This window comes from Canis lupus, chromosome 22, assembly GCF_011100685.1.
Source record: "Canis lupus familiaris isolate Mischka breed German Shepherd chromosome 22, alternate assembly UU_Cfam_GSD_1.0, whole genome shotgun sequence".
NCBI lineage: Eukaryota > Metazoa > Chordata > Mammalia > Carnivora > Canidae > Canis > Canis lupus.
In genome coordinates, this window is record NC_049243.1 from 29,593,016 (window position 1) to 29,618,808 (window position 25,793).

A 25,793-nucleotide genomic window follows, 5' to 3' on the forward strand; every position below is an offset into this window, starting at 1 on the left:
TAGGAGTCATTACCAAGCTAGTGGTCAACAACTCTATGCATTTCTTGATTTAATATGTTGCTACTAAGTAATGTTCCAGTTATTGGTTCTTTTAAGCATTGCAAGATGTCACTGGTAATAGAATTTAATAAATACCTAGTAAATCAAGAATGACTAGAAGAATTAATTTGCAACTGTCATTTCTTAGAAACCTCAACTTTTTTCTAGCTCCTTGCTTAGCCATTAAAGAAAAATAATTCAGCTATGAGGGGAGAAAGCCTTCCTTCCTAGCTGGCCTTCAGTGCACAGTTAAGAAATTAAGAATCAGAGAGTAACAGTTCTAGGAAATGCTTGATGTTGAGAGGGCAATTTTATTATTTATATTAAGTTGTCTAAAGATCTTTGTGTGAAGGAACTGTGAAAACAGAAAAAATATCTTTTGTTCACCAGACTAAATCTTCATAAGCCATCGTTTTGTAGTTTTGAATCCTGTTGAACAACATTCTGAAGGTTATTAAATTGAGACTTTTGTCGTCCTTATTTTTAGTACATTCAAGTGTATATATAAATCTCTGGAATGTTGAAGGAGTGACATTCCACAAGTGTCAGTTTTTTTTTTTTTTTTTTCTGTTGCCTATTGTGAAGAGGAGACCAGTAAACCAGTAAATTAAGAATGTTTGGTTATTTCTCCTATATTTGCTTTCCTTTTGGAGCTCTGTTTACAGAGTAAAGAATTGCTTTTTTGTAGCTAGATTATTAAATAGGAAAATCACCGTTTTAAATTACTGTCTTCTGACAGTGACTAATAATTAACCAAGCTAGAATTAGTAAAAAAGCATTACTATAATATTAAATGTCTCCATGGCTTAGCACTGTATCAGTGAAGAGCAACAAAAAACATAGATTCACAATAACTAGATTTAGGACCAAAAGTTACACTCTGAGTTACAGTCTTCAAAGGTAGCTTCTTTTTTCATTTCTGGAATGTAGAGACAGATACCTTTGCAGATTCAGTCATAGTAACTTAAATGTGCTCAATGTTAGATTCTGAAGTAACTGTTAGCCATTTTGGGGAGTTTGGGTACATTTAATTTTTATCCAGTCACTCTGTTCTGGTAATAAAGCATCAGTCACGTATTTGAATGAGTTAGCAGTAAGAACTAGGTGGCTATGGGGATGAGTTCTGCTGTACCCTTTAAATCTGGCAAAATACAGTTATGACAACATGGATAGATCTAGAGGGTATTACACTAAGGGAAATCAGACAGAGAAAGACAAATACTGTATGACTTCATTTACAGGTAGAATCCAAAAAAAAAAAAACAAAACAAACAGACTCATAAATATAGAGAACAAACTGGTGGGTAGGGAGAATGGGTGAAATGGGATTAAGATGTACAAACTCTGGTTATAAAATAAGTCATGGAGATGTAAAGTAGAGCATAGGGAATATAGTCAATAATATTATAATTACTTTGTATGATGACAGATGGTAGCTAGACTTATAATGGTGATCATTTCATAATGTATATAAATGTCCAATCACTGTTTTATACCTGAAACTAATATAATGTCAACTTCAGTAAACAAATCTGGAAGAATAATGTGATTCAAAACTACCTTTTAAAGTAAAGATCAGTTTCAGAAAATATAGTTAAAATGATTAATAGAAAAAATATTCTTAGGTCTAAGAGAACTGGATTATAATTGAAGGAGATTCTTAAACTGGCTCTTGAAACAGAATCAAATACTACCTTTAACAAATGTGGAACTATTTTTAGGGACATGGCTTTGAGTATACCAATGTGTCTATATTGGTCTAAGACGACACTCACCATTGTTTGCAATGATGTTCTTTTTGCTCTGTGTCTTCTTTTCTTGAGAGAAAGAAAATGCCTTTTATTGAGCTCTTGGCTCTGAATCACATATGGGGGATAGAATAGTGATATACATGATTTTTGAAAATGTTAAAAATAATACCGAGGTGATATTGGCATTCTTGTAATTGCATATGTCATTTCTTTACTTGCAGTTTGGTTAATAAACTTAAGCCTGGTGTCATTAAGAAGATTAATAGATTATCCACACCTATAGCAGGTTTGGTAAGTAAAAAATTGTCTTCAAAACTAGATTTGTTTTTGAAATGTAAAAAAGATGGGCATAGACTGGTACTCTTATCTGGAATTATCATAGAGATTAGGTTTGGAGTTTCTTGCTCAAGAAAAGTATTTTCAGTGATGTCCTCCTTCTATCTTCAGTTCTTTCTGTTTCCGTTCTGCTAAGAGACAGGCAGCCATTTACTTATTTATGTATCCTATTTTGCATTTTGTGCCCTGAAACTTCATATATCCTCTTTTCCTGGCTTATTTCTTCCACAAATTGTATTTGTTTATGATCATATTCTTTCTGAAGCTCAGCCCTGCATACTTTGTTTGCTAGTTGACCACAGTTAGGGAAACTGTGCATGTTCCCCATGCATGTTCCCCATGTTTTCTCTTGCCTCATGTTTATGCATAACCCTCACTTAGCCTGTAGATCATGGAATGTATTTGCAACACTTTTGCTTTATGTTGTAGATTTCCTACCAAAGTTATATGTGATACTGAGTAGGTCAATATCTTCTCTTGCTTCAGTAATATATTCCATGAAAGGACTATGGGATAAATCTCTAGATTCCTAGTAGCTTTATTTTATTTTATTATTTTTTAAAGATTTATTTATTTATTTATGATAGACATAGAGAGAGTGACAGAGAGGCAGAGACACAGGAGGAGGGAGAAGCAGGCTCCCTGCTGGGAGCCCGACGTGGGACTTGATCCAGGGATTCCACATCCCGCCCTGGGCCAAAGGCAGGCGCTAAACCGCTGAGCCATCCAGGGATCCCCTCCTAGTAGCTTTAAATTTGGATTTTGTGTATGAAAAATATCCTGCACTATCATTATATAGATATTCTAGTGAATTGATAATAATTAAAGACCAATAACAAGGTAGGGCTGTAACTTTGACAATAAATAATTTATAATTAAGTACAAATTATGGATTATTTTCAAAATGTTAGCAACCCCTAAGAATCAAAGCTGATGATAGGAATCAGTTTAAACAAGTTACTTTTATAAAACACTGAAGTTTAACACAGCTAATACCTGGAATTAAATACACACACACCTATATAATATGTAATATCTTTGGAATTGTCAAGCTGCTTATTATATTTGAGAACCCTATGTTTGGCCAGCCATTTGTTTGCAGATGTCAAAGTCATGAAGGATTAAAGGTAGTAATATCAAAATTTCTGGATTTACAGCTGGTGTGAAAATCTCATTAAAATTTTGACAGGAATAAGTTGATTATAGGTTGTGTATTATTGGAAAATATCTGTTTAGGAGACAAGAGCTTTCTTTTTGTTTTGAAAGATTAATAACAATTTTCTTTTGAAATATAGATCTATATATAAAGTTTCCAGAACAGTTGGGCTCACATATTAATTCCTTCTTTCTTACCAAGTTATTTCTATTTCATTTCTGTCATGACATGATTTCTATCATGACACAATATTTATTGGTTTCAAATTTGGTTAGGTAAAAAACCTATCGTATGCATATATTGCTATATGAAGCTATATATATGAATGCATAGCAATATACATATATGTATGAATTACTTCTAGTAATATAGCAATCAGAAGGTATTTAAGGAATAAAGGATATTTGGTTTTCAAGTCTTTCTAGGAAAAAAAAACATTCAGTTTAATAAAAATAAATAAGCCTTATATGAAAATCATTTTTACAAAATAAGTTCTGTGAAAATTAAAAGTCTCAATCATATTGAAATCTTTTCAAGTGGCTTGAATTATTCGTATTTTGATGCTTAGATTTTGAATTGTTATTTCTTGGATCAATTACAAGGATTTTAAATGAAATTAGCCTATGATTTCAAACACCCCGCATATTTGGAATGCTTGAATTGTGGTGGTTTGTTGTTATTGGCCACTAGAGGTTTTATTCAATCTTCTGATTCTATGATTAGATGAAAGCCAAATATATTTTATATTTAAATCCAAACATCTCCAACTATTTCTATTTTAAGCATGGAAATTCTATCTTGTTTGGATTTTATCTCTAGAAACTAAAATGAAATGTATTTCCGGAATATTAAATAGTATGATTTCCCAAATACAGGACACTGAACATTTTCAATGGGATGTAGGAGCATAAGAATAACCACAGTTGCAGAATTGGGCTATAATTGGTTTGAAGTTGTCATCACGCCTCATATGACTCCTTCTTCCCATGTTTGTGTGTCAGGATGGTTATGTCAAAATTTCTTGAACCTTCAATTTGAAGTATGCGTTAGAGCTCCAGCATCTACCTGGTAGGGTTGTCATATGTGGATATAAAAGGGTTATATGGATAGTCTGACATACAGATGCTCAATGAATGTTCTTTTGTTGGACATTCATTTTTTTTTAGTGTTCAATAATTTGTCAGTTGCATATAACACCCAGTGCTCATCATATCATGTGCCCATCACATTAGACCATCACTCAGTTACCCCATATTCTCGCACGTTTATTTTTTAAACAAATAATTGTCTACTAGGTCAAGAACTTTTCTAGTTTATATGGATATATTGGAGGAATAAAGGCAGATAAGGATCTTATCCTCAGAGTTTCTGTTCTAGTGGTGGAGCAGGATCTGGCAAATAAATTAGCAAATGAGCAAGAAAACACCAGATATAATTGTGTTGCGGATAATTATAATAGACACTTGTTGAACACTTATGAGCAGTCATAGCTGGACTATGAAGATTGACCTCTAAGAATTCCTCAAGAAGGAGTGTGTCAGAAACCTACATTTTTGATGTGTAGAGAGGAGAGATTAAAAAAAAAAAACCTGAGCTTGACTCTTTATACTAGTAATTTCTGTGTTCACAGCAACTAAGTTAATGACTGATACATTTGGAGGTCAAAGATTTTTTTAAAAAATATTTTATTTACCTGAGAGAGCAAGAGAGAGTGAGCGAGCACACAGAGGGAGAGAGAGAAACAGACTCCCCATCAAGTGGAGAGCCCAATGCTGGGCTGGATTCTAGGACCCTGAGCTGAAGGCAGATGCTTTACCGATGGAGCCACCTGGTGCCCCTCAAAGATTTTTTTAATGAATAAATGGGAAAAATTTCAATTGTAAAAAATAGTGAACTGTAGAATTAGGTCTCTGAAGGGATAGTGTTGTAGATTGAATTGTGCCCACCGCCCCCCAAACATAATATATTAAAGTCCTAAATCCCAGTATCTCAGAATGTGATCTTATTTGTGAATAGGGTTGTTGCAGATGATGTACTTAGTAAAGCTGAAGTCATCATGGAGTATTGTAGGCCCCTAATATAGTATGATGTCCTTATAAGAAGATGACTATGTGAAGACAGATATACCCAGGAAGAATGGCATGTGACAGTGGAGGACTGGGGTGATACATCTCTCGTCAAGGAACACCATAGATTGCCAGCAAACCACCAGAAGCTTTAAGAGGCGAGGAATAGTTTCTTTACAGAATTCATAGAATCATGGTTTTGTGGACACCTTGATTTTGGACTTTTAGCCTCTAGAACTGTGGGAAAATAAATCTCTTGTTTTAAGCTACTCAGTTTGTGGGACTTTGTCATGGCAGTGCTAGGAAACTAATACAAAGAGGTCAATTTTTTTTTTAGTATTAATACTTTAAAAAATCTTTTTATTTTGAAACAGACATTCACAGGAATTTGAAAACAAACAAACCAGTACAGAGAGGTCCTCTGTGCCCTTAACCCAGTTTCCCCCGTGATAACATTTTGCATAACTGTGATACAGTATTAAACCAGGAAATTGACATTGGTCCATCCAAAGACCTTAATCTGATTCATCAGTTTTATATGCAGTTAATGCTTTTTTAGTTACAAAGAGCAAAAGAGCAAAGATACTTTCAAGTGAAGTGAGATGAAGTGTTTTAAGGATTTTTCAGAGGACCCTCATTAATTTGGTGTTCAGCCGTAAGTATGACAATCACATTCCACGTGATTACTTTTTTCTGCCTCATTGCAAACAGGAAATGGTGGGTCTCAGTGTCTCAGTTGAGGTTCCCAAGAGAGGAATCTGAGTGAATCAAATTACCTTGTCTTTCCAGGCTACAAATATCCTAGGTCACTGGCCAGCTGGTAGATGCATTCCTTGAGAAGAGTGTCATCTTGGCAAAATGGGCTGTGGTTAGGAGTGTAGATAGCCTTTGGTTCACTGAGTTCAGGTGTGTAGGTTAAAGAAGGTTCTGTGAATGAGGTTTCTCTGGGGTATAATATCAAGTTAAGTTAAATATAGAAAGAATTACATAATTTCTGTGCTCTAAGCCCTGTTTTCCATCACTCCTTTCTTACTCTCTTTCCTTTTCCTATAACTTTTATCCATTTCATGTCAGTTACTGTGTATATTTAGTGTTGAAGCCAAAGCAATGAGTTTATCCTGTTTGTAGATGGACCTTTGTGAAACACATGATATATCCTCTGAGCAATGACAATATGGAGAGAAAAGTGTCTAGATGATTTAGAAATATATTGAAGGCTTTGCTTGAAACATTCATATGATTTAATGATTATTTTGTCTTTGTGAAGGCATGAACCATGTTCTCATATATAAAGAGATACGATTTTTCTCACTTGACTAAGTTTCAGTTTTTAAAGAAATACATTTTCTCTTTTTATTCTTTATATTCTTCACAAAGCCATGCTAAAAAAAGAAAACCCTCACCCCAAAAATTAGCTGGTGTTAAGTGTGGGTATGTTCAATTCACTGAAACTCAAAACTAAAACTTTATTTGGGAATTCAAAAACTCAATCTCAGAATAAAACCCTGAGAAACAAGCAAGATATTCTGATTATGAAAAGAGCCATTGAACCAGAATAATGTTTACCATCTGATGTGTTAACATGCATGAAATATAATACATGCAGAGAACATCAAGGAAGTTCTTAACCCTGAGACTTACAGTTGTCTTGGACCCCTATTGATTTAATTGTATTTACTAAAGCAAGATTACTCAACCTTGGCGCCACTGAGTATTGACATGTTGGGCCAGATAGTTCCTTGTTGGGGGGTCTTTCTTGTGCATTGTAGAATGTTTAGAGCTTCCCTGTACTCTACTCACTAGATGCTAGTACCACTATGTTCCCCACCCTGAAATTATGACAGCTAAAAAGGTCTTCTGACATTGTCAATGACCATTATGAGGTAAAATCATCCCTGGCTAAGAGCCGCAGAGCTAAAGAGTTAAGAAAGTAAACACTACCCCTTTACATGGGCTAGTTTGCCTGCTGAGTATAGATTTGAATGATCTACTTATGCCTGCCATTTCAATTGCAGTTTCGCAGAAAAGCAATGGTTTCTAGAAAATTTGGTTTGAATAATTTGTTTGAAAGTTTGTGTCTACCAGTGGGCTTAGTATAAAAATCTTCTTGGGGCATCTGGGTGGCTCAGTCAGTTAAGCATCTGCCTCTTGATTTTGGCTCAGGTCATGATCCTCAGGGTTGTGGGATGGAGCCCTGCATTGACTCCTTGTTGGGCATGGAGCCTTCTTAAGATTTGCTCTCCTTCTCCCTTGCTGCCTCCCCACCCCCCCGCCTCTTCAGTATATCCACACTTGCTTCAAAAATATGGGCTGAATTTGAGCATATTTCCTCTAAAGGGTTACTCTTTAAGATTATTTTTGAGAGAGGAATGTGTAAGGTGTGACTGTAGACACTGGAAAGGTTGTCTTCTCATTCAGAAATGCTGTAGAATGCAGGAAATGGGCAAAGATGCCAGCTAGCTTAAGCTGTTGCATGTGTCAGTTTCTCTTGGCTTCATAACGGTTACTTCAAGAAGTAACGCAGGTCTATCGGTCTATTCTTACTGCCGTTTTTCATAAGGATATTAGTGGTTAATGTTCATGTGCCTGTGTAAAATTATTTCTGATTCATCTTTACTCTCCTGTACACTTAAGTGTCAGCAAAGTAGCATGACCTAGTCTGAGCCAAGGTCACTATTGAAACATCTGGTTGTTCCTTTCCACCAGTAATGGAAAGTCCACCTGAGGAATCAGCTGTAAACTTTAAATAATCTCATCCAGGTTTTATCATGTACTTTTTAAAACCCACTCTCAGTCAGTAACTATATATATATCCACTCTTTCTCAGGGCATGAAGAACGAAGGGGTTGGGAGAGGGGAAGTTTGTAGGACATTGAGCTTGTGATCTCTTTTACAAATAAAGCCAAAATGTGAGACCTCAAGACAGGAGTGTTTTCAGGGAAAAAGCCCACTCTGTTTCCTCTTCTTTCTTTTTTTTTTTTAAATTTTTATTTATTTATGATAGTCACACACACAGAGAGAGAGAGAGAGAGAGAGAGAGGCGCAGAGACACAGGCAGAGGGAGAAGCAGGCTCCATGCACCGGGAGCCCGACGTGGGATTCGATCCCGGGTCTCCAGGATCGCGCCCTGGGCCAAAGGCAGGCGCCAAACCGCTGCGCCACCCAGGGATCCCTGTTTCCTCTTCTTTCTTATCCAAGTTGAAATAATACAGGAAGAATGAATATAATTATTATTTTCATTCAAGGGTGGCACTTTTCTGGTTAGAAGGCAGGAATAAATTTTGTATGGTTGAAAAGAAATTACTTAGGGAACATTAAAATGTGGCTTGGATGAACAACTAACACATGCTTTGCTTAAAAGAGTAGTGACCAAGGATTGCTCTGTACTGGGTCAAACACAGTATGTGTTTTAGAGAGAATCTCTATCTAGTTGGTAATAAGTAAGATACATGTGTGGATATATTTCAGTGTTGACGTATATAAAACCTGGTAAAAAAGTGACACCATGGGAAGAGATGGGAAGATGATATTTTAGAGCTTGTTTAAAATAACCATTTAATGCTAAGATCAGTAGTGCCTATTTTCTGTTCTTGGATTTTATTGCTGATTTTGTGGATTTGTTTGAGATCTCCACCTAGCACATTTGGGAGAGGCTTCCACCAAGCAAAATCTTTTTCATTCATTCATTCACAGGTCATGCTTTTTTGATCTTTTAGCCAGTAAGAGCAGTGTTCACGCTGAGCTTATTCTGGCTGCAATGATCCCCATCTCCAAATGAATGGGAAACAACATTGAGGTCCCCTCCCATAACACTGCTTCTGCCTTAACTCTTATTTAGTTTTCATGTTCTCATTTTCCTCACAGTTAATAATTAATGAAGGCTAGATGTTTTATAAAAATGACCATGTTCTTTAATTATTGTTCATTTCTCCCCTGTCACTGTATTGGAACAATTTCATAGATGTGGAATTAGACCTTAGTGTTTTATTGAGTTAAATGATTTTTTCTTCCATTTCCTAGTAGAGACAGGGGAGGTTAGATGATATCAATAAACTTGATTAAAATTGCTCAATTGTGGTTTCATGATTAAACCTACACTAAAGAGATCTTTTTATTTCAAAGGGAGGGTAAACCACCATTACAAGTTGTATAAAAATGCCTCAAACAATAAAATTTAACCTATTTTTATTTTTCTAGTTTGTTAATCTTATTTTCCTTATAAACAGAACACCAATAACAAAAATGTGCTTTTTTTTCTTAATGAAGTTACAGGAGAGTACTGTAGCATTGCCGTTATTTAATGCATTACACTTACGTAAGACATTGTAGCATAAAAGCTGTCTATTTGCTAGAAATAAGGCCACTTTATGCATTGAAAATGACATTTTCTGTGGTTGTACTTTAATTTTCTTCTAACATATATTGTATTGGAATTTCTGTGGGTCACCTTCAGTATTTTGAAATACTTTGGGGTTATCTGATAATTAAGTTGAGAAAACGGACTAAATGGGGATTGTCCATTGGCTGTTTTCAAGGTAACAAATATTAGATAGTAAATATCCAAATGTCTTAATACTTCCAGATAAATGGCATATAAATAAGTCAATGATAATGCGTTATTTATAAAGAAATTTTAGGGACGTCTGTGTGGCTCAGCAGTTGAGCGCCTTCCTTTGGCCCAGGACATGATCCCGGGGTCCTGGGATCGAATCCTGCATTGGGCTCCCTCTGGGGAGCCTGCTTCTCCCTCTGCCTGTGTCTCTGCCTCTCTCTCTCTCTCTCTCTCTCTCTCTGTCTCTCATGAATAAATAAATAAAATCTTAAAAAAAAAATTTTAGGTGATTCCCTCAAGAGTCTCTTTGTCTTCTCTTCTCTCCAACTTCCAGTAAAGATAAGTATCACCAGGAATGGAAACTCAAAAACTTAGTATTAACATTAAAGTTATTTTCAGTACCCTCATAATGATGCGGGACTGTAAATCAGGAAACTCCTGTTTTATTTTGAGCCATAATTTCTTAGTCATGGCATTGGCACAAGTTTAGGAGCACTTCCCTAGAGTTCCAAAACCTAGTTGTTTTTAAATCTAAGATGAACATATGCCAACTTTCAGCCTTGAGGGCAATCTGTTAAAAAAACATTAATGAATTATAATTCCTAAACTAACAGCATGATTAACATGTAGAGTCAAAGAAAAATTGATTCAGAGTAGGTTGTATCCTACATGATAGTTTTACTCAGATACTAAAATGCTTGGAACATCTCTCTTTAGGAATCTTTTGTTATGTAGAAATTGGAAACAACTCAAATGAGATTAATAATAAATAGAACCCAGGTGGAAGACTGGTATGAATACATTGGTCATTTGATGAGCCTTATGCCCACAACTATCCTTCCCTTCCTAAAAGTATTTATTGAAAAAAAAAAGTATTTATTGAACACCTACTATGTGCCAGGTACTATTCTAAGATCTTGGAACACAGCCACAAGTAAGGCAGAAAAAGTTTCTCTCCTAATGGAGTATAATCAATAGATCAGTAATACCCATAAGGTACTAATAGTTGCCATGCAGAATATATATCTTGTCAGTTGCCAATAATTACAGTGAAAAAATAAAGTGAATGGGTAGAGAATGATTGAGTTGAGTATATGGAGAAGTGTTTCAAAAAAGGTGCTCAGAGATATCTTATTCCTGGAGTTGGCATTTGATCAGGGACCTGCATGAAGTGAGGGAGGGGGAAAATCTGGGACTTTTTGAGACAGAAGGAAAAGAGGGAGGATCAAGACTGGATCAAGCTGGATCAAGAAGGACTGTGGCTCTGGAACGAAGCAAGGTGGATAGAAGTAAGCCAGCAAGATTGTACGAGGCTTCATAGGCTTTGGTGGATAGATCACATTTTACTCCTAGCATGATGAGAAGCTATTGGGGGCAATTTAATTTGTTAGAGGTTATTGGTTGCCTGTGGTAAAGGATGCACATATCTGAATATACTAGAAACCATTGAATTATACATTTACATTTATGACTTATATGTGAATTATGCCTCAGTAATATGTAAAATAAAAAAATCACCAAGTTGGTTTGTGAACAATAGACTGAAGGAAATCAAGAAGCAGTAAGGCCTGTTAAAGAATAGTTTTGGTAGTTGTAATGACTAATTTTGTGTTAGCTTGACAAGCCATGGAGTGTCCAGATGATTGGTTGGACATTATTACATTATTCTGCATGTGTCTGTGAGGGTGTTTTGGATGAGATTAACATTTGAATCTGTAGCTTGAGGAAATCAGATTGTTTTCCCCAGTGTGGGTGGGCCTCATATAATCAGTCAAAGGGCTGACTAAAGCAAAAAGATCAATCCTCCTGTGAGTCAGAAAAAACGACTCCTGCCTAACTGCATAACTAGAACATTGATAACATTGATATTTTCCTGCCTTCAGACTTGAACTAAAATATTGGCTTTTTCTTGGGTCTCAAGTTTGCCAGCTTTGAAACTGGAATTTACTTTAAAATGGAACATTTTATTGCCTTTCCTGGTTCTCAGGATTCTGGACATGGACTGGAAATACACCATCAGCCCTCCTTGGTGTCCAGCTTGTAAATGGGCAGATCATGGGACTCTTTAGCTTCCATAATTACATGAGCCAGTTCCTTTTAGGGTTAGGGTTTATTTATAAAATAAATCTCTTTCTATATAGATATGTATCTTGTTCTGTTGTTTAGAGAACTCTTGACTATACAGTAGTTCAGGCAAGAGGCGATGGTGACAATATTGGAAATGCTAGAAGGGGTCAGAGTTTGTTTTGATGGAAGACCATATAGCACTTGCTAATAGGTTGACAGAGAAGCCAGGGTTTTTCCATCAGTAGTTTATTGAGATAGTAAACTAAGGAGCCAGAGGGTTGGTGGAGGGAAGGGGAGAATCAAGGGAGAAATTGGAAATTGAGTCAGTTTACATAAGATTGCAGATTTGCAAATGTCAAAGTGATCAGTGTCAATCTTAGATATTGTTCCCTGACAACATCATGAAAAACATGATTTGTGATTATTTAATAAGAAAGAAAATCACATTAGAAGCCAGCCTTGTCCATGACACACAGAAGTTCTAAAGCAACATATTACTGAGCTGGTCCCATGGAGAGTCCAGGAGACTAGCTAGAGGTCATAAAATGGCTCATGATGGATTTTATTTGGCTTACATTGTTTTTGCTTTTTTTAAAAAAATCTGAGCCAACATTCGCATACTTAGATTTCATATAGAATCCTCATCTCTGGCTTCTCAAGGAGCATGGCAACAATAGGCCTGCATTCCCCCCAAAGTAACCATTGTATGGAGTTTCTTATGGACAGTATGGGAGTCTCTGCATTGTTTCTTCTCTGGGCATTTTCCTAACATGATACCCATTTTATTCATTTACAGTTTATTCAGTCATTTTACCAGCCTTTCCCTTTTAGGCACATCTTCATTCCTACAAAGTGTCTGTTGTGGCCTTGGTATAGCCAATATGAAGAAAAGTAGACCAGGTAATATCTGTAGGTAAAATCTTAAGCAGTTGAATACAAATGCTCACTTTTAAGGAGCTGAATGTAAATCCATGTAAACCTGGAGAGAAGTTTCTGCAGTTTGCCTTGGGGCTTTGTACTTGAACTATTTTCATTTAAAAAAAAAAAAAAAGATGAAATAAAAACATGGGAAATGTATCTGGTCCTCTTTGTGGATGTTGGAAAAATAAGGCATAGTTAATGTACTGAATATAGAAATCTGCAATTTAAAATGGCCTAGAGTCATAAGAGTCCAGCCATTTTATATTATCTGCAAACTTAGGCATTTTATAACTTTATAAAAATCACATGATTTTCATTTCAGATTCTTTATATCCACTTTATTCTTATTCCAAATTTCTCTAGCCTCCTGGCCCATTAAAATGCACAGGTCATCTTTTTGCAAACTGTGATGTCATTGTGAACTGGTTATTGTTACCTCACATCTCAACAGTATGATAGAGATGCCACAATGCGAAGTACCTGTGTCCTATAACAAGAGAAGTAAGGTCCATTTACTGACCACTTGCTATATCCCAGAAACTGCCAATTACATATCTATTTCCTCAGTAAATCTTCAAAATCACTGTTACTCTCCTTTTGCAAGAGGACCCTGGTTAGTGACCCATCAAGTGATGACTTGTAATTGACCACATCTGGAGTCCTATCTTAGCTACAGATGTTTCATTTTGGGAAGAGAGGACCTAGCAAACAGGAACCTATCTGTAAGGAAGTATGATGGTTGTCACAGGCAGAATGGCACCCAACGATATTCACGCTCTAATTCAGGAACCAGTCAATGTGTTGTAAGGCGGGGGAACATTGGGTTCCAGGGAAAATTGAGGTGCCAAAAAGTTGACTTTGAGATGGGGAGAAGTTCCAGGATTATCCAGGTGGGCCTAGTATCATCCCGAGAGTCCTCATAAGTGGAAGAGAGAGTGAGGATTGGATGGTGTGATAGAGACTGAGGTTGATGCTGCTGGTTTTGAGGGTGGAGGGAAGAGGCCTCTAGCAAACGGAAAAGAAGAAAGAAATGGATTTTCTTCTAGAGCCTCCAGAAGAAACATAGCCCTGCCAACACCTTGATTTTAACCCAGGGAGACTGATTTGGGACTTCCGACCTCCAGAGCTGGAAGATAATAAACTTGTCTTGTTTTCAGCCACTGACGAGTGGTGATTTGTTTCACTTGTGGTGAAAACGAATCTAGTGGTGAAGAGCACAGACTCTGGAACTGGAGCAGCTCCATTTGAGTCCTAGCTCCACTGCTTCCTGGACAACCTCGGGTCACTTCTGCACCTCTTAGGCCTCAGTTCACTCACGTGTAAAATAGGAACAATAAGACTTCATAAGCTTTTATAGTGTGAATTGGAGATAGTTTGTATAAAGTGCCTCAGCATGCTGCCTGGCAGAGGGTAAGAACTCCATGGATGCCAGCTTGAGAAAATCAGCTGATTCAGAGGAGGGCCAGTTGGGATGACAGGAGAACCGAGAAAACCGGGGGTATATGAAGAGGAGATGTGAGGTTGGGGGTGGCTTGTAGGCGTGTGGCATGTGTGAGGTGGAGAGCTAAGTAGCTAAGCTAAGCAGCTCTTGTGAGAGAAAGATGAGATTTAGTTCCCATTAAGTAGGCAGATTTAGGATCAGTGTTTTACAATTATAGTGAGGGAGTCTTTGGACTTTTTTGACATAGAAATGACTAAAAGTGAGTCAGCCTCATAAAGCAAGGAGTCCCTGGGGCTGGAAAGGCTCAGACAAGGCCTGACGATCAAGACATATCACCTGTAAAAGTGACTCTCGGAAAGGGGGTGGGAACAGTTGCACGGAAGGAGTGTGAATTTCCAGCGAGCTCTAAAGCTTTACTGTGCTGTTCTCCTTCATTAAATGTGCTCTACTGCTTCATGAAATGTGTTTTGGCATCATCATGACATGTTTCACTAAGCAATTACGTATTTGTTTTCGTTCAGAATGGAGGACATGGGTAATTTGATGACAAAACTTTTTTTTCTTTTATTCCCTTTTTGTCTACCCACTTTTGGCCACCAGCAGTCTGGTCTCAGAACTTCTTAGGCCTCTATTTCAATATTTTGTGTCCCTTCCCTCTTCCCTCCCTTCCCCCTTTCCTTCGTTCCTTTCCTCCTTTCTTTCAAGAGTAAGTTTTAGAACTCCTTCATTTTTGACGTGAAGTTTAATTTGAACACCACGGAAGACTGTACCTTAGTCCATGCTGTGGTTTGACAAAGCCTGTCACTGCTTCTGTGTGGTTCATTGTAACCCAAGTTGATTAAGCATCTCAGTAACTAGCCTTTTACTAGAGCACAGCCCTCATGCCTTTGACCTTCCACCGCCCTAGCTCGCCAGTGCTCTGTTCTGCTCAACCCTCTTGGTATGGGTTTTACTCCTACTCTGCCAAGCAACGCTGGAGAAAAGCCTGCCAGCCACTTGGTGATTTATCATGTTTAATCCTCTGGGCCCTCAATGTCGCTTGGCAATTCCCTTTAAACATTCCTAGTTGGTTCCTACTCCTGTTGTCACATGTGACAAAACTTGACTGCTCTCCTTGTCCTCAAATCCTTTGCTAGCAGCACGTGACTGAGGCTCTTTGCAGAGAAGAACTGAAGAAATATATGCTGTGTACTTTTATCACAAGTAACTATTGAAGTTGGATCTGTTTACCTGTGTATTGTAATTAGCACATGCTTACATTTATTCACTAAGCCTTAAAATAGAAGATGAAGTCTCTAATAATAAAACTAGTGCCACTGATCAAAATTGCAACCACACTACTTCCTTAATGGAAACTATATAATTAAAATGATTATAATTTGGGTGTATTGTAATCATTACCATGCTAGGGAATTGCTTTAAAATAATTTTGAATGGTCACAATGTATCAGAAGAATGGGATTTGAGTACTTTTGGTGATGACCTAATGGTGAGCTCCATAATCCCTAGGTGATTGGTGTTCATACTAAGGAGAAACACTGCTGTAAATCCTAGTCAGAAATATTTTCCTTATTTTGTTATTTTCCAGAACACTATGTCTACAAAGACTCAAACCACCTGAGGATTTTCTTAGAATGTAGATTCTGATTGCGTTGGGTCTAGGGTGGAGCTTGAGTCTGCATTTCTTACAGGCTCCCAAGTGATGCTGATGGTGTGTGGACCCCATGTCAAGTACCAAGAAGCTGGGCCAGCAGTTGCCTAGTTGTGTGCATGAGCATCACCTTTGTGGTGATTGAGTGCTCTCTCTGGAGAGTCTGATGTGGCTGATTAGAGACTCTTAGTCTAATATAGAGACTTAATTTGGTTTCTCTGCCTCAAACAGTGCTTACAACCTCTTGATTGTTGGCTTATACTTTCTAACTTTTGTCACTGTTAACTCTAAGGGACAGGAGACAGGGAGGGGCTTTGGTGCTAAATTGTAAATAGAAAAGGAATTGAGGTCACCAAATCTCTTGCTGTTGGATAAATTGATCTGCATTATCATGTGCTCAGTTCAGAGGAATTGGATAATGTGCCCTCTTTTTTAATCAAAAAATCTTGCTTAAAGTAGGCATAGAAACTTACTGGGAGTAATAGGCAAAAGTGAGCACATGAGGAACATTTGGTTCATTGATGGGAACACTTCCAGGTGATGTCATTCTGGCAGCTTTGGTTTAAGGTGGTTACTGTATGGCCCTTGTTTGCCTATAAGGTACAGTTACAGCTCTGAGCATGTTTTTACTCTCTTTTTTCAGAATTAGTTAGGATTTTGATCTTATTTAGGGCTTCTGTAATAAATCTCCTTGTATTTATTTAAATAACTCATTTTTATTGATGAATGCTCTTGGCCCTCTACGCTCAGGAAATTTTTGCAGAAGTGAGTCTAACTGGTTTGTTATTTTGAATAGACATTCCTCATTTGTTGTGACATTAAAGTATCTTGATAACAAGTATTCCCTCTGTAAGTTGGAAGTCTTGAAATTATATCATTAAAGAAAAATTTAAGAAAAATACATAAAAGAAACATTTAAAAATTTTCTCCAAGTAAAAAATGAAAATGACTTTGGTCAGCATAAGAGCCTAGGGAGGAATAGCATAGAATTTTTTTTTTTAAGATTTATTTATTTATTCATGCTAGAGAGAGAGGCAGAGACACAGGCAGAGACCCAGGCAGAGGGAGAAGCAGGCTCCACGCAGGGAGCCCGACGCGGGACTCGATCCTGGGACTCCAGGACCGTGCCCTGGGCCAAAGGCAGGTGCTAAACCGCTGAGCCACCCAGGGATCGATCCCCAGCATAGAGTTTTAGTGAAGATTTAGACTTTTGTGTAACAGAATGGTTAAATGCGTAAGAGAAAGATGTAGACCACAGTGCCATTTATGCAAATGAGATACGTAAATGAATCAGCACTTTAAAGGACATTTACATTTTTAAGCACATTATAGAAGACACCTTCAAAAAATAATTTATGGAGGTGAATTCATATAACAAAATTAGCCATTTTACGGTGAACAATTCAGTGGCATGTAGTATGTTCACAGTGTTGTGCAGGCACCAAACATTTCCATCACTCCCAAGTTAAACCCCTTACCTATTAGGTTGCCTTCTATTTCATCCTCTTCCTCCCCAGACTTCTCTCAGCCACAAATCTGCATTCTGTCTTTAAGGATTTATCTATTCTGGATATTTCATATAAATGGAGTATGTAACATTTGTGTGTTTAGCTTTTACTTAGCATAGTGTTTTGGAAGTCCATTCTCCATCCGTGCTGTAGAAAGTATCAGTACTTCATTTGTTTAATGGGTGAATAATATGTCATTATATGAATATATTCCAATTTGTTTTATCCATTTCTATTAATGTACATGTTTTGTGTGTTTCTATCTTTTGACTCTTGTGAATAGTGCCACTATGATGTGCCTGTACGTGTCCTTGTTTGGGAAACTCTTCAGTTCTTTGGGGGTATATTCTTAGCACCTTTTAGTAAAGTGCAATGGGAGAAATGGAGGTATGGGATGAGGAGAAAGAGATAACAAAATGGGAGGGCCCTAATATCAACTGATTGGAGTTTGCTAAAATATATTAATTCAACTCTGGGCCCCTGATACTTTCCTCAACTGCTTCCATCCCTGATAAGAGACTAGCAATCTGCTGAAGTGACATGAGACTATGTTATTGGGTAAATGCTTTTGGGAGGAAAGTGGGATGAAAAGCTCTGAAAGGGTTCATGTTGCAAAAGACCCATATTACCTCTGGGTCTAGTGTTAGAATATTCATGTTGGCCTCAATCCTTCTTATGACTCTCTTTAGGCTGTATCATGGAGACAGAAGTTAAGACCCCATAGAAATGAATAATTGTGTTTTTGTTTACAACCAGAAAGTGTTGGGAGGAAGTAGAAACATGGTCCTACATTCGGGGACAGAGAATGAGAGTGGGAACTGCTCTCTCCATCACATGTCCTTTCAGAATCAGAGTATCCTAACATTGGAGGGGCCAGAGATGGCAGCTTTGGAAGGAGTGAAGGGAATCTCTAGTAGGATATAAAATAGGGGGCAATGAGAAGAAAGCTTCAGCATTTGGGGTAGTATTTACACTGTAGTAAATGGCCGATCTTTGTCACTTACTTACTCCTTAACACCCTGGAGTTTATACTCGCTAAAGATTCTGTTTGATTGTCAAATTCTTTGAACAGTTTTCATCTTTGATGAAGTTTTTTGTAGCATGCCACTCTTCTGTCTTCTTTTCCCTTGTTTTCCATAACATTTTGCAGTTTTGCTTTTCCTCTGATTTCTCTGGTTGCTAGGTGTTTTTTCTTTTGTTTTTAAGCTATCTGTTAAATATTGGTGTCTGATTGTGAATCCTTCTTTTGTTTTGCTTTTCCTAAGAGGGCTCATCCACATCCTTCATTTCAGTTACTACCAATGTGTGCTTGATTTCCCCAAACCAATATTTAAGTTCAAATACTTCTCATGCGTTCCAAACCCAATTTACCATTAGTTGAACATCTTGATGTGGATGTCTGAAACTCAACATTTCTAAAAACAGTTTATCTTCTCCAAATTGATAACTATTTTGCATTCTAAGTGTTGTAGCCAACTTCTACAGTGGTCCCAATGATTACCTCCTGATACTACCTTGTACCTCAACATTGTATCTAATTAGATGTTCTAGCTGAGACTTCCAGATGGTGTGCCAAAGTGCTGCCTGGCTTCCTCTTGCTGGTGATAGTAAAATATGAGACAGAAAAGGATACCCTGATAAACAAGAGGGGCACAGGAATTGCTGATTTTCAAAATTGTCTGCCTTTTTAGTCAGCAAATGATGCTAGAATTGAGAAATGGCTTTCAGGGAAAGATCAAATTCAATGCCCTGGCAGGAAAACAAGGTCTGAAAGTGAAGCTGAGGGTGTGGCTGTAAAATCCTCTAAGATCTTGGAAAGATCCAAGTAGTACCTTGGAAGTCTGTCTTGTCAAGCAGTAGGGCTTCTAAGAAGCATAAAGGTGATGTCCGTCTGTCATCTCGGCATACCAAGATGGCTAAGGGCTTCTCTTGAAGGGATTTGTGGGTGTGGCTTTTATCTAATGAGAGTAAGTTCAATAAAATTCATAAAAGACTTATAGTACTGAGAGAAGTGTATTTGCTGAAGCACTGTAATAGTAGACTGAAAAGGATAGAGGATTACAAAATTAAAAGACCTTTAGTTCCCCAAACTTTTATAGGCAGGAAGCAGACTGAAAAAGCTACATACCTACAAACACAAGCTACTTTTCAAGGAAGTAAAAGATGATTTTAAGGTAGAATCAAGAGTCCAGAGGATGAAGGAAAAACCCATGAGGTGTTTGCTGGCCTTGAATCCTAATGAAAGACCTATCATTCTATGCCTTACAGAGTTTCTGTGGCTTGGTGATACCTGTGTACCTTAATTTCTCCACACTTTGAACTAGAATATGTCTAGAGGCTACCCTGCACCACTGTATGTTAGGGGTGTAGGGTATAGGTAACTTGTCACTTTAGTTCACGGACATTTAGGTTGAAAGGAACTATGTCTGAGGGCTATCCTTAAGGATCTACACATGGGGATCTTTATATAAACTTGGATCTGAGTTTTTAAAATTTTATTTAAAAAAATGTATTTGTTTATTCATGAGAGACACACAGAGAGAGGCAGAGACATGGGGGAAGCAGGCTCCCTGTAGGGAGCCTGATGTGATACTTGATCCCAGGACCCTGGGATCACACCCTAAGCCAAAGGCAGACACTGAATCACTAAACCACCCAGATGTCCCTTGGATCTGGTTTAGGTGAGATTCTAAACTTTGAGCTCATCTGGCAAAGGGGCGAGCATTTCCAGGACTTTGGGGGAAAGGGTTAGTGTATATTCCATGAGGGAGTGACGTGAATCACTGGGTCTAAAGAGTGAACTGTGGTGCGTGGTCCCCAGTGATCCCACTTCCTATTTATGTTCTTGTGCAGTCCTCCTTATATTGAATAGGGCTGACCTATGTCACCAGCAGGATACTGAGGAAATAATGATGACTTGAAACTTAGGCCGTGAGATACTACAGCTGCCATCATGCTTGCATTTGGAATGTTCACTCTGTCAGGCAGCCTAATGGAGATGTCTATTTGGTAAAGAACTGAGGCTTCCTGCCAATAACCAGCCCCAACATGCCAGCTATGAGTGTGCCACCTTGGAGAGGGCTTGCTCCTTCAAGCCCCAGGAGGATCTACAGGTGATTGCCGTCTGGCCTGACATCTACAACCTGCTCAGAGACCTCTAAGTCAGAACCATCCAATGTGGGTTACTCCTGAATTCCTAACCGTCAAAAACTGTGAAATCATACATGTCTATTGTTTTAAGCTGCTAAATTTTGGGATAACTAGCTATGTAGTGGTAGATAATCAATAGAGGTGCCACAGTAGACTAATATAAACCTGGGGATGTTGGTAAATTTTTGTGGATAACTCATCTTTCCTCAGTTGTTAGGAAATACTCTTCCTGGTTCACTAATCTCTCTTTAATTTGCCCTTGCCCCTTACACCTCTTATGATTACCCTTGTAATTGATTCTAGGCTAAGGAGTGTAGAGGGCTTGGGGGAGAATATGAAAATCTTAAGCCATCCTGCCTTGTCTGTTTATATAGTGTCTGCTTTTATTCATGTCCTAGATAAATAACACTGGAAGGAGCTATTGCAGATCTGGGATCCTCATTTTGTTTTGTTGTTGTGAAGCCACTTTTGGTCCTCGGGGTACAGGAATTGTAGAGGCTTACTTAAGTATTAAGGGTTGGGTTAGGGAGGTCTGGGCTTCCCTCCTCTTGCACAGAGGTGTGTGCCCTAGGGAATATGGGGTACAGATCCAGAAACTACTCATTTCACAGAGGAGGAAAATGGGGCCAGAAAGGCTAATTAATTTTCTCAAAGCCACACAACTGATGAGTGGCAGAGCTAACTTGGAGTCCTGGCTAACAGTCTAATCAGAAGATGTTTCATATTTGTCCTATGTTTTAACTTTATCTTTGCTAGTAGCAAGTGAAATTGATCCCATTAATGAAGACTAACTGCTTCTCTTTTAATATGTTGAGTGGGTGTGGCTTCTTGGTGTTCCAACAGACATTAAAATTTTATTTTATAGTCTTGTATCTCCCCTTAGGCAACTTTCTGCCTAGGTCTTTTGAAATTGCAAAAAAGAAATTACCAGTGGGCTGGAGTCCAATAAGCAGGATTTAGGTTGCAGTTCTGATCTTAATACAACTTGTTTCTGCTGCATAGGCTGTGTGGGGCCTTGTTTGTGAAGTTTGTTTTAAGTTTGAGCATCATTGAACTCTAAAAGAAACTCTGCTTTTTAAAGGCTTTATTTAAAACTAGAATTTCATCATAATCTTTTTTTAAAATTGTCTCTTTTGAACTATAATCACTTTAGATTTGAAATAGCCACCTATTTGAGGTTTTGAGGCATATTTGGCTTTATTTTATCAATAGGTACATATTTATCAACTGGATAAGTGCTGTTATGGTTTTAGAAAACACATGAATAATTATTTTGGCTGTCAATTCAATAGGTTTACTTTCAGTTTAACTTTGTCATAATGTTTAATTTTTAAATTTTTAAAAAGATTTTATTTATTTATTCATGAGAGACACAGAGAGAGGCAGAGACACAGGCAGAGGGAGAAGCAGGCTCTGTGTAGGGAGCCTGATGTGGGACTCAATCCTGGAACTCCAGGATCCTGGAACTCCAGGATCACGCCCTGAGCCACCCAACCCTATTTTATAATATTTTAAACATTCAGAACCAAATTGATTTTGTGGGGAGACAGACTTAATCCCTCCCTCCTTCCCTCCCTCCCTCCCTCCCTCCCTTCCTTCCTTCCTTCCTTCCTTTTTCTTTTTGGTGGGAAGACTTCTAATGGTTTATTCTTCCTCTTCAGAAATGTGCTTTTCTTCCTGTAGGATTTGGGGTGCTAGGGCACCAAGCCATTTGTTCTTGTCTGCTTCTCTGAAGGCCAGTTTTAGAACCTTTAATTTAAATCATTGAGTTGTGAGATAGTATAGGTTTTCAAAAATATGTGAGCTTAACAAAATGATCACTTTTGCTGCTGGAATTTTGCCAATATGTTATTCCCCTTCTTTTTCCCCACTAAGTCAGATTGAACACCTTTCACTGAGTTGTTCAACTTTTGACTTATAAATTCTTTTAATCTTTCATTAAAATAATTTTGGATTCCACAATAGCCAAATTATGGAAAGAGCCCCAATGTTCATCAACTGATGAATGGATAAAGAAGATGTGGTATATATATACAATGGAATATTACTCAGCCATCAAAAGAATGAAACCTTGCCATTTGCAATGACATGGGTAGAACTAGAGTATATGTCAGATAAGTCAGAGAAACACAAATACCATATGATTTCACTCATGTGGAATTTGAGAACAACATATGGGAAGGGAAAGAAAAATAAAATAAAAAAAGAGAGGGAGACAAACCATAAGATTCTTAACTATAGAAAACAAACTGAGGGTTGGTGGAGGGGAGGTGGGTGAGGGCATGGGCTAAATTGGTGATGGGCATTAAGGAGGGTGCTTGTTGGGATTAGCACTAGGTGCTGTATATAAGTGATGACTCACTAAATTCAACTTCTGAAACCAGTACTATACTATATGTTAATTAACTTGAATTTAAATAAATTTTAGAAGAAAAAATTAAAAGGGTCATGGATCAACTTTCAGCTAGGTAGTTCATACTGCCTTTTACTGAAAGTATACTAGAATAACTTCCCATCTCTGAATATTTTGTTTTGAATGTCCATGAGTCCCTAGTAGTCAGTATTGGTTTTCTCTTGCCATACATTTGCTTATTACTCTTTCCCTAAACCCTCTCACTCTCCCAAGAGTCCATGCTGTTGAATTTACCCTCTTCATCCTTGCTTCTCTGTCATTCACTCCTACTCTGTTGGGCTACCTTGGCTTTTCTTGTGGGGATTAGCTTCTCAATATGAGAAAAGAGTAATCATCTTTCTCCAAGTGGCAGGTTGTCTTTTGATTCCTCACTGCCAGCCATTAGGGAGGTGAGAGTTCAGGGAGGCCCTCTCTCACTACAGATGTGGTGGTGCCAACGTGTGTAAGTGGCTGCACGTGTGTTGGCATTGTAGCAGGTCATCTCTTCCCTGAGAGTCCTAACAGAGAAGGTAAGGAGTCCCCATATGATCTTCACCCACTCAACTTGGTAAAGGAGAAGAGGGAAGCTCAAGCTGAATCTATCTGCTCACCAAATGTGTGTCTGTAGCAGCCAGTGTTTGGGCAGTAGTTTACAGGAATGAAAAGCACTGGTTTGTGAGAGGAGGATTTTGGTTTTTGAAATAAGCTATGAGGACAACGTAGAGTTTCATTTTTTGAAGGCGGTTTCTGAGGCAGGTGCAGGGCGTGAATAATGTACCACACCTAAACTATGTGATTTAGCCAATGAACGTTAGGCTTCTCCTGGGTCCTATATTATGGTTTCCCTGTCTATCAAGAGCCAGCTCAGCAACCGAACCCAGATTCCAGGTGTGGTATTCCACAGTCGTTCTGTAATTTGTAATCACAGAAACAGAATGTTCCTCCTCCTGTTTCTTCCCTGCCAACAGTTTCTGGGTGGGTGAATGTCAGTAGCTGGAGTTATTTTTAAAGAGGAGAGGTGAGGCTTGTCGTGCAAAGCTGGGAAGAGGGCGTTTGTTTGCAGAGCAGAGCTGACATCAAAGTGTAGATTACTGCTCAGTGGCTAGGCACTTGTCCTGTAACAGGTAATGTTTAACGTGCCGGTCACAAAGATCACAGAACAGCGTATGCCCAGGCATAAGCTAGCGCTACCGTTTGTGCTCTGCAAAACCGAAAGGCTATACATGCCCATGTAATTAAAAAAAATGTATGCACTGGTCTCGCTGCCTCCTTTTTTGCTGGCTGTGATTGGACTTTGAAGCCAGAAGTTCTATCATAAAAATTTGTACCCTTTGTTTGAGAGAGAGCTCGGCTAAGGAATCACTTTCCACTTCTTTTCACAGGATAATATAAACGTTTTTTTGAAAGCTTGTGAACAGATTGGATTGAAAGAAGCCCAGCTTTTCCATCCTGGGGATCTACAGGATTTATCCAACCGAGTCACTGTCAGGTAAGTTTCACTGTTTGTTATATATTTTTTAAGCTTCGGGCTTGTGGCTGAAGTGCAAAGAATTTCTGAGATTTTATGATTCCTGAAAAATCGTTTCTCTGTTGTCCTCTGTTCTGAATCCAAAACTGATTATTTTAAAAATTGCTTAGGGACTGTGAATGTGAAGCTGTCTGTAATTGAGACCATGGCATGTTGTTACTTTAAATCTCTACACTAACTAAAATAGTAGTTTATATTTTAATGCTTGTCCAACATGCTAATGTTTGGTTGCTAATGGTGAGGATGCACATTATACTCATAAAGTGAATTGAGAGGTTATATTATAGTTTGTAGAGTAAAAAGAATTATTTTCACATGGTCTTTATGTATTTGGAATTAAGACATGCTAACAAAAATGAGGCTGGGACAGTAGTTAAAGGGACTTTCTTTTGTAATTTGGAAGGCATCAATGCCTGGCACCAACATGGAATGCTAATGACCTTGTCAATTGTGGATAATTTCTAAAGATGAACTGTTTTTCGCTATTTTAATAGTATGAATGAGAAAATGAAAGTGGGGGGTGAAAATGTGCGCAGGTGTTTCTGTTGTGTTTTAGATGGAAAATGGTGTCATGTAGGAGTATATGGTTTCAGAAAATCTGGTTTTAAGCTCCCGTGAGATTGTTTACCCCCCCCTATAAATCTATTAAAATCTAATTTGCTTTTCAGTAGATCAGGATAAAGTCGTGTTACCAGATAATCGTGACAGGAAAATGATTTGATTTTGTAATAATGACTACCTCTTCCTCATGGCTCTTAAAGCTAATTAACATTTTTCGAAAGGAGAGAATAAATACAGTATCCTAGCTGTGGAAATAATAGAAATGGAAAAAATTAGTTCTTATCATTTTAGACAAAGATTTGGTTTTTATGGCTGATATCTCTGTTGTAATAGCTTTAAAAGCTATTTAAGAATTGATGGTAAAACCTTAAAAATGGTCAATTATTTTTCCTAAGGAAAATAACCCTGTATGTGTCATAGTACACATGGTCCTTTAGTAGTGAAACCTAAAAGCCCAGATACAATTCATCTTTTCTAAGCCTAACAATATATATTTTTAAATGAACAAGCCATTTTGAACTTACATGCTTCCAGTTCTGTTGAATTAGCATTTCTAAACTATACAGCCTTGATAAGTGCATAGCAAGGATGGGTCTGTCTGCATTTCTCATTAATTGGAAGATAGTTTGTTCCTCAGTTTCATCACCAAAATGGCATGTTTACTTCTGCAGTAT

The 25,793-nt window shown here is 37.8% G+C and overlaps 1 protein-coding gene across 19 annotated transcripts in view; it reads left to right on the forward strand.

The window, feature by feature from the left end:
* The window catches only part of LMO7 (LIM domain 7), a 197,361-nt gene that overhangs the window by 79,727 nt on the left and 91,841 nt on the right, over positions 1–25,793 (forward strand). For 16 of the 19 annotated variants that reach the window (XM_038569778.1, XM_038569762.1, XM_038569765.1 and 13 more), the window contains 2 exons: positions 2,012–2,081; positions 24,413–24,519. In XM_038569778.1, the coding sequence (XP_038425706.1) occupies positions 2,012–2,081; positions 24,413–24,519 (177 nt within the window). Of the gene's footprint in view, positions 1–2,011; positions 2,082–23,834; positions 23,919–24,240; positions 24,277–24,412; positions 24,520–25,793 lie in introns of those variants that run through there. The other 3 variants (XM_038569777.1, XM_038569775.1, XM_038569776.1) reach the window with 3 other exon arrangements.